Source organism: Lipotes vexillifer, unplaced genomic scaffold, assembly GCF_000442215.2.
Source record: "Lipotes vexillifer unplaced genomic scaffold, Lipotes_vexillifer_v1.1 scaffold214, whole genome shotgun sequence".
NCBI lineage: Eukaryota > Metazoa > Chordata > Mammalia > Artiodactyla > Lipotidae > Lipotes > Lipotes vexillifer.
Genome location: NW_006788863.1, coordinates 1,487,590 through 1,497,860, shown reverse-complemented (window position 1 = coordinate 1,497,860; position 10,271 = coordinate 1,487,590). Strand labels below are relative to the sequence as shown.

Here is a 10,271-nt window from a genome sequence, read left to right as displayed (position 1 = left end):
GCCGGTCACTCCCCTCGCCTGGACACAACCTCTCCACTTGGCAGGATTCTAGGAAACCACATCACATAGATTGTTCCTCGTCTTCTCAGTCCCAAGGCTTTAGCCCTGAGATTCCTCTACCTACACCCCACTCATCGCCTTAAATACCATCTACATCCTGGCAAACCTTAAACTCTGACCTCCAGTCCTGATTTCTCCAAGACACCCCAGACTTGTACATCCACCTGTCTACCTGCTATCTCCACCTAACAGACATCTCAAACTCAGTGCATCCGGAACCAACCTGGTCCTCTCACCTTCTCAAACCTACCTGACCTACAGCTCTGCTCACCTCCATTCATGGCAATTTCATCTCTTCAGTTTCTAAGCCAAAAACACCTTGAGGTCAGCCTTGATTCTGCTTTCTTTTTTCTTTTTTTTTTATTTTTGTGTGTGTGTGGTACGCGGGCCTCTCACTGCCGTGGCCTCTCCCGTTGCGGAGCAACAGGCTCCGGACACGCAGGCCCAGCGGCCACGGCTCACGGGCCCAGCCGCTCCGCGGCATGTGGGATCCTCCCGGACCGGGGCACGAACCCGCGTCCCCTGCATCGGCAGGCGGACTCCCAACCACTGCGCCACCAGGGAAGCCCTGATTCTGCTTTCTTAAATCCCACATGCAAGACATCTGCAAATCTTTCTCTACTACATCCTTCATCTAATATGTACAAGCACCTGCACTACCGCCCCTGGCTCACACCATGCTTACTGCAGGCCTCCTACCTGCTTTGCTTGCTTCTACCTTTGCCCCCTGCCAGTCTATTCTAAAGAAAGCAGTAAAGATAAGCACTTACAATTTAAATCAGATCATGCTCAAAAGCCCTCAGGGGCTTCACACTTCACTCTGAATAAAAGCCCACATCACCAGAATTCCTTAAGAACTATTCCATAACCCACCCCTCGCCCTTGTTATTTTTCTGATCTCACCTACTAATCTCCCTTTCTCTCACTGGACTCCTTAGTGTTCCCAGGAGCACTAAGGAGCAACTAGGCCCGTACACTCCAGGCATGCTTCTGTCTCAGGGGATGCTGCCCTGATCGCTCTCCAGGTACCCTTTCCTAACCTATCCTATCCTATCCTATCCTATCCTAACTTATCCACAGTGGTCCATTCCTTCCCCTCCTTCTTGCCTCTGTTCAACATCACTTTCTCATCAAGGCAATTCCTGACAAGCAGGCTGCCGCCCTCAACTTCCCATCCCTGTATCACCATCTTATATATTATAGGTTGTACTTATCTGGTGTCTGTTTCTTCCCAAGAGAGTATAAACTCACTGAGGCTGAGTTTTGCTTCTTTTTACATCTATTTTATTAACTATTTATTGGCTATTTACTTTTTAACCATATCCCCATCTTTTTGCATAGTACCTAGCCCATAGTCAGCCCACAACAGATATTTGTTGAATGAATCCGAATGTGTCAAAGTGCTTTGAAAAGTGTAAAGCAATCTGTAAAGGAGGCACATGATGAACTCCTGCATGGGTGTTACGTTCATTTTTTTTCAAGCCTCCAAAAACCCCTGGAGTACTTTTCCATCCATACTCTGACATGTCCACAGAGTATGTTCACAGAGGCTGGATGTGATGGGAAGTTGTCACAGCTGGTAGGCACAGAGCTGGAATTCAAACCTGGTTTGACTTTTAACCATTAACTGGTTTCCAAACAACAGGTCTGCTGGACGCTAAGTGTCAGCTCACGGATTTTATATCAGAAGTCCTGCAAGAGACGGGGATTTACAGAGAATGTCCTTCGAGAATATGTCAGGGATTGGGTTGTCTCCAGAGCAGCCTTGGAAGGCTGAAATTTCAATTTATATCACTGCATGAGGATAAGATACCTGTAATAAACCAAAAAAATAGCGATTTGAGGGAAATGTGTGATATTTTTGACAAGTGTAAGAATTTAAATCTAGCTTTGGGGGTGCTTTATTCCCAGTACAATACACTACATAGTTAATTCTTTTTCCCTAAAGGATTACTCTATCAACTGTCATTGCTTCATTACAGATACACAACCTTTAGAATGAAATTTCTCACATTTTTTGCTTATTAAGATATAGATTTGGTCTTTGTGGTTTTAGTTTGATGTAAATCACCAAATTTCTTATTTGGATAAAACTGTCATTTTCATTGGCACTTTCCTGGTTTCCTACTCTTTAAAATCTGTATTTTGTTTAATTCCCCCAGTAAGTCAGGAGGGAGATTTACACAAGGCCTTTTTGACAATAGAAAAAATTAAATGCTGCAACTAATCAGTCACCAAGCGGTCGGGTATTTCATAGACTTACTGATACAAGTTCCAGGTGATATTAAGAAAACACACACACACACATTAACAACAAGTTTTAAAACACTCCAAGCAATCAAAACTTGTTGTTACAATGTCCTTATTTTGAAGTTTATTCACTTTACCCATAAGAAAGGCTCTCAAACTTCCCTGGTGGCGCAGTGGTTAAGAATCCGCCTGCCAATGCAGGGGACACGGGTTCGAGCCCTGGTCCAGGAAGATCCCACGTGCCGTGGAGCAACTAAGCCCATACACCCCAACTACTGAGCCTGCGCTCTAGAGCCCGTGAGTCACAACTACTGAGCCCGCAAGTCACAACTACTGAGCCCGCAAGTCACAACTACTGAGCCCGCGTGCCACAGCTACTGAAGTGTGCGTGCTTAGAGCCCGTGCTCCGCAGCAAGAGAAGCCACCGCAATGAGAAACCCATGCACCACAACGAAGAGTAGCCCCGCTCACCGCAACCAGAGAAAGCCCGTGCGCAGCAACGAAGACCCAACGCAGCCATAAATAAATGAATTAATTAAAAAAAAAAAGAAAGGCTCTCGATTATTTCCTCAACGCAAGACTATTTAAGCCCTATAGAGACATAATTTTCAAGTCTGGCTATTGGTGTTTCTATGTCACAGAGCATTAAATATCACAAACTGGAGAGAGTGGCCTAACCAGCCCTTCCTCTCTCTAGCCTCTTGGTGGTACAGCACACAACAACTAGCATTTAGGAAAATGATGCAAAGTCATGTTTAAGAAGATAAATTCTATTACATATTCCCTGATGAACAGTATGAGACAGTATATGATTTAGAAAGATTTCTATCCAAATAGTCATTTGTTTTTAAGCTTGGCACCACTGGGGATTTTAGCCTTCCGTTATCCGTGAAAATCTCTTATTAATAATTATTTCACGAGAGTCAAAGTAGGATGGATTAACGGCTTAAAATACCCCCAGGACACAAAAAGAGAAAACTTAGTTTAATTATAGAATGCATAAACACGGAGAAAATCTAGTTCAATGTCAAGGACTGAAGGAAGTCTGAAAAAAAAAAAAAAAAGGTTGCCATCAATTCCCAAACTCACTGTCCCAAAATAATTTGGTATAATTTCAAAATTATACAGTCATTTCTATAAAGATGCAGCACACTCCCGACCCCCGAGAGAGAGGCTGGAACACGTTACCCAGGGGCACTCTGGCAGCGCTGGCATCGGGGTTGATCCAGAAGGAAAGCCAGGACAGAACCACGATGAGCAGGGTTGGGGCGTAGACGCCCATCATGTAGAAGCCCACCTGCCGCCTCAGGGTGAAGATGACCTCCACGCACGTGTAGTACCCTGCCAGCGACAGATACAGGCAAGAGTGACACTCCCGCCACATCCAACCGCAAAATCACATCGTGCCCATAAATTACAGGTCGCTCCTGCTCGAGGCAATTTCACAAAGTGAACTCCACGTAAAAAGGACAGGGGCTGGTTCTGTAAATATGTATCATTTACATGATCTAAGAGGACGGCATGATGAGACCTGTTTCACCTGACCTCTTTCCACTTCATTATGAGGTTGACAAACAGACACCGTGTGCTGCTCTGGGATGGCCAGTCTCGGCTTTTAAGTCTTTGCTCCGAGATTTTGCAGTGACTTAAACTTCCCATTATCCTTGGGTACTCTGGGAGCAAAAGATCTAAAGAAGCCACCGGAAGCATCAAATCAGAGCAGAGCAAGTCTAAAAAGAAACATTCCTGGATTACAAATGGTCAGTATAATTTTCAGCCACGTGGACCACTTCTTATCTGGAAGGAATGACCGTCTACCAGAGCTCATACGCACATTTACACATGGAGTGGGCAGACAGTCTTGGAGGTAAACACGAGCAGGGTTAAGTGAGTGCTCCCAGTCTATGCAGGTAAAAGTTTGTAAAGGCAAACATCTGACACCCCAAACAAGTCTCCCCTGGTTCCACTCCAGGACCTCAAATGTCCTGGAATCGAGGGAAAGGGCTTCACATTCACAGGCTGAGACTAAAGCAGACATTGCCCTTACACATCATTCTAGGGCTGCCATGATATCAACTAGTCTCTCAAGTTAATCACAAATTATGGGCAGCCTCATAATAGCCTTTGGTGACTGGAGAAAGAAAATAAGTGACACAAATATCCTCCCAGCACTGGCATACGAGAGGCGTTTCCAGGTGTTCGAGATGATTTTTTTTAATGTTCAATTTAGATAAAAATGTCATTTCCCATTCAACAAAAGGAAGGGTATGCATGAATTCCAAAACGTTAAAATATCTTCAGTTGTGTTCAGCTTAAACTGTACATAATTATTTTAAACTGTTGAGACAAATGAATGGACAGTGCATAAATAAAATAATTATGGGGAAAAAAAGACAATATTACTTTCTCACTGTGTTTTAGTTTAAAAAGTTGTATTTATCTAGTTTTCCGAGTTGGGAAGAAGGTATATTATTTCTGATGCTAGAATAATCTTCACATTTATTCATTAATAGTATCCAGAGCAGTAATTGCACGCAAATAGGGTCTTTACAAGAATGGCTATTCTCATCCCTTTATCAAATAGCTTAGATTAGAAATCTATCCTTTTCCCAATAATCATTGATACCTCGGAGGGATTAGAAAGATGTTAGGGCTAATCTGTCACAAAAATAAGTAGTTGATTTGAACTGAAGTAAATTCTAATTATGCCAAACGTTTCCATATTATATCAAAAAAAGACAAGCATGGGCTTCCCTGGTGGCGCAGTGGTTGACAGTCCGCCTGCCGATGCAGGGGACGCGGGTTCGTGCCCCGGTCCGGGAAGATCTCACATGCCGCGGAGCGGCTGGGGCCGTGAGCCAGGGCCGCTGAGCCTGCGCGTCCGGAGCCTGTGCTCCGCAATGGGAGAGGCCGCAACAGGGAGAGGCCCACGTACCGCAAAAAAAAAAAAAAAAGACAAGCAATGCAGAGTGTTTGTCTTTTTTAAATTTTAAGTTCATTACAACTAGGCAATTCATTTAAATGGTGCACAGGTTCTAAAAAGATATGAAGGGCAAAACGATGGAAAATCCCCCTCCCTTTTCAGTGCCTACCTCTTATCTCAACTTGCTGCCTGGACAAATGAGAACATATGCTTCCAACTAACAACCATGTGCAAAACTTCCAAACTATAATCTTTCATAAGCCCATTCGCTGCAATTAAGGAGGCCCACAGCGTTTCCTACACGCGGTTCTGCAGTACCTTGCTTTCTAAGAGTGTCACTCCCTCAAGGTAACTTTACACTCACCTAGTGCCTGTAAAATGGGGAAGAACACATATGTGCTTATTATGTATCTTTAGGAGCCTAGGTTGTCACAAGGATTATAACAATTTTCTATAAAGTTGCTCACTTTCCAATTCATTTGCGCATGCCATCCACCACATTGAGATGGCAGCCTAGTAACCGAGTGTTTCATCTGAAGCCACCCCCCGGGAAGCTTCCCAAGACGTGGATGAATTTAGCGGTAAAATATACGCCTGGATATCATAGTGATTTGCTCCATAAACTTTTATGAGAAACATTTCTTGATCTTTTTTGATTTCCTGGTACTGTTACATTTATGAGGGGCAGGTGGGCAGCTAATGGGTATAAATGCTCACTGGCAAATTCAATTTACTTTCTATTTCCTGTGAGCTTTTATTTGATTATTATTCACTCAGGCTTCCAATTTAAAGGTTTTTCTATACTTGTGTACCCATATATTTCTCCACCTGTGTAATTTCTACTATTATAAATAAAACCCTAATTTTTAATAAAGTTAAACCCAAATCATCATTTCGGATAATTTTGTACAAATTAAAGAAAATATTGGCCATCATTTTATATGTTGCTTTCTGTATCTTTTCCAGTATTCTACACTGTTAAGCATTCCATATATTTTGGATGGTCTATTTTCCTACATACATTTCTAAGTATTATCCAAACATTAAAATGTTTTTCTTATATCCATATACTGATCCATATAAATACTGAACAAGCATGTTTACTGAAGTATAGTGCCAATTCTTATTATGTTAGCCATGAGTTTTTTGTTATTTTCTGTATCTAATGAGATATAAGCGACTTATTTACGATAACTCAAAAAATACCACACACACAAAAAAATCAATGAAAGATTTACTTATCGTAAATCTTGAGTATATCCCCAAATACTCTACCACAGCACACCCTCTTATTTCCTTCTTAGGACTAAAAGAATTATATTTACTTTACTTGCTTGCCATGTAAGAATATGGATCTGTAAAACAGCAGGGATCTGTCCTTTATTCACTGCTGAGTCCCCAAGCAGAGGCTTCTTTTTTGTTAAGATTGCTTTGATGTGGACCATTTTTAAAGTCTTTATTGAATTTGTTACAATATTGCTTCTGTTTTATGTTTTGTCCTTTTGGCCACGAGGCATGGTGGGATCTTAGCTCCACGACCAGGGATCGAACCCGCACCCCCTGCACTGGAAGGTGAAATCTTAACCACTGGACCTCCAGGGAAGTCCCGAGACATTTTAAGTTCAGGGCTTAAAGGTGAAAAAATGAATAACCCCATGATTTTCAATACTATTACATGATTTTATACTACATAAAATTAGAAATAAAATTACTGGTTTTATTTTTCATCTCTAGATGAAGTTTAAAAAATTTCAGTAAACTCTATTTCAAGTTTCTCAAACAATTTAGAGACTATTCATTTTGAAATGTTAATCATATAATCTGGATGTGGGTAACTATTTTCCAAATATAATAGCACTCACTGAACTCATAGGATTCCTGCAAAGTGCTTAAAGCAATGCCTGACAGATAACAAGAACTCAAAAAGCCATCTATTAAATGTTTCTCTACATCAATCCTCCAAAAAACTTCCCTTGGCTTTCAAGTTTATTTTTTCCATTACTAGGTGAGAAATCCCTGAAAACTGTAGTCAGTCTCAATTTGCATGAGTCGTAGAGAGGAGAATGACAGTGCCCAGGTTACAGCTGACACTGATTTGCCCTTGACATTCAGGAAGTCGTTGACCCTGCATCTCAGTTACTTTATGTGTTCAACAAAAGAGCTGACTCAGCATTAGCCGAAAGATCACTTCCACATCTGACAATCAAGGTATCTACGATTTCTTCACTACGTACTTTGATGGTCAAATTTTTAAGAGCTCTGTTTTTCCATTAAAATTTTTGATAATTCTTTCAGCAGTGTATTTCCTTACTTTGTCTCATGTCCTAAAAGACTATAAGCTCTACAAGAGAAGGGACTATTTATATATAAATGTTATATAATCTGTTAATTTAGTTGAAGGTCAATGACAACAGATGCTTAAACTAACGTTATCTCTAAGTTGGCCCGTGTTGTATTTATTATTACAACAACGTAGATATGCAACTATTCACTCTATCTTTTATTCTAATCAACAGGTATGTTTTAAGTCATATTTTGTCCTTGATGATGTCACGATGCAGCATTTTAGCTCAAACATCTCACCTCAGTACATTTTCCACAATTACACTACACATTTTTATTTTTGCAAAGTCAACATAAATGTTGCAATAAACTTAAACTTTAATTACATCTATTCCTGAACATCTTTGTCATGATTTACTTCCTGATACAGAATTAGAATTTTGTGGTAATTTATAAATTAGACTGATTATTAGTGTGAATGTATTGGTCAAAAGTCAATCACCTTTTTATTTATATTGCTGAGGAGAATAGCACTATATTTAATATCTAGAGCCTTCAATAACCTATAACCTCCAGAGGAGACTCAAAGGTTGAATACTAATCATATTATGAAAGTATTGATCAGTGAATACTGCATTTTCATTTCTGTAAAGCTTGATGTGATTTAATGCATGAGGTTAATTTGTTGAGCTTTCATAATTGGCTGTTCCATAACCTAGATCAAGAATATTATATGGCAAATTTTTACTCATGTCCAATTATTTCATGTGTTTACTGTTTCCTGCACAGCATAAAGATTAAATTTTTTGAAAATTAAGAAAATGGGTCAACCAACATTGAAAAACTGCCCCAAAGACAGCAGACGAATATATATGGGTTACATTACTTATATCCATAACGTTTGGCCCTAATATGAATCTTGTCAGAGCAGAATTTCTAGGCAACATCTAAGAAAACCACTGCCTGGAGAGTTCATATAAAATAAAACGTTGAAAACCTCTTGTTATCCGGAATTACATAAAGAAAAGCAAAACTATCTAGTGATAAAATAAATTTTAACTTTAGTGTATGTAATTTTATGAAAGATTTAAATATATCAACATACAGATATAATGTTTATAAATACTGAATTTATTTTTTAACTAGTTTTCTCTGTTCTGTCCCTAGCATGTTTTAATATTGAAACAAATCTTTGAAATAAGACTTAGTTTTGTTTAATTTAAAGAATATTACTTACCAGTGCCTTTATAGTATTTTGTACAGTTACCATATTCAATATCTTCCTTTTTAATATCAAATTGAGGCAAGGCAATTTTTTCTAATTGAACAGGATCCCCTGACTGCCAGATAAATCGTAAGTCATCAGTTGTGTAACCAACTATAAACAAAAGTAAATAAAATATTAGTTTGAAATATAATTATTAACACTTCTTTAACATTTTAACATCCAGATATTAAACACAGAAATGGTAAAACAATAGGCCCTTTTATGGAACTTTTGTTAGAAATGTAAAGAGGTAAAATCTATGGCCACTAATAAAAATATTAGCACAAAAGTTACAGATAATTGGCTTAAAGAAAGAACAAGCTAAAATAATCAGCATATCGCAGATGGTAAAAATCCTCGGGGGTCATGAACAGTAGTACATCTGTCTATGTCAGAATTCTGAACCGTCATCAATGAAAAAGTAGCAAATAAGTGATACTAGCTTTCTGAATGTATACATTTACAATCATGCAATATGCTACCTGGAGATTTTTAAAGAAACTTAAGCACCAAAATGGATTTTTTTGAAGAATTCACTACCAACTTCCCTAGAGGAGTTGCATGGCCAGAGGAGAGCAATAACACAGCCCCTCAAATGGACATCACTGCATCACTAGAGCCTCCTGGAACCCACATTGTGGGCTTAGGTAACCTGGCTACAATTCAAGGGCCCCATGGGTTTACAGCATGTTGTAGCCTACCGTTCAACTCTTACATGCCTATGTTTTTTAAAGCCATACTTTAGTGTATCTAGTAACAGAATTGAAGGTATATACACATTTGGAATTATTTATAAAAAATGCATATTGACACACAGGCACACGTATATACAATACACACACAGACGTGTACATACATGCAGTTACATCTGCAAAATCTCACATTATAGTTAGAAAGCAAAAAATAGTGTTCAAATTTAGGATCCAGCTTCAGTAAATTAAACAACAACAACAAGTAACCACTAAGTAACTTTAGAGCATGTCATCAAGCAAGCACATACATTTTATAAGGTGATTCTTTGTAGGAATAGGTCACAGTGTATGGGTATTCAGGCTGAAGATTCCTTCCATTAGTGTTAATTTTTCAAGTTTTATTTCCTACTTTGATTTTCACATGCTTTTCAAGCTTCATAGTAGATTAATTAATAAATATATTTTAGAGATAATCATTTCAATGACTACACCTGGTACCTCTTTTAGAAACTGAAAAATATATGATTCTAGAAACATAGAAAATCTAAAATCCAATTTTGTAAAAAATAACTTTTTTATAGATCCATAGAAAATTAATGCTTGGTAGGATTTAGATAATATTTTTCAGTGTTTTCCAATTTTTCTGCTCTGAAAAATGTGGTTTTAACATTAGAAAAGTTATTAGGACATCATTTTCTCCTTTACCTTGCCTATATTACTAACTCAAATGAAGGTGGCGATTGGAATAAGGTAGGAGGGTACACACCTACACCTACAACAACTCAACTGAAATCAA

At 38.9% G+C, this 10,271-nt stretch overlaps 1 protein-coding gene across 1 annotated transcript in view; it reads right to left on the bottom strand.

Moving 5' to 3' along the window:
- The window catches only part of GLRB (glycine receptor beta), a 70,011-nt gene that overhangs the window by 13,493 nt on the left and 46,247 nt on the right, over nucleotides 1–10,271 (bottom strand). The window contains exons 6-7 of the mRNA XM_007461878.1: nucleotides 8,754–8,894; nucleotides 3,437–3,651 (exon numbers count right to left, since the gene is read on the bottom strand). Of these exons, the coding sequence (XP_007461940.1) occupies nucleotides 3,437–3,651; nucleotides 8,754–8,894 (356 nt within the window). The remainder of the gene's footprint in view (nucleotides 1–3,436; nucleotides 3,652–8,753; nucleotides 8,895–10,271) is intronic.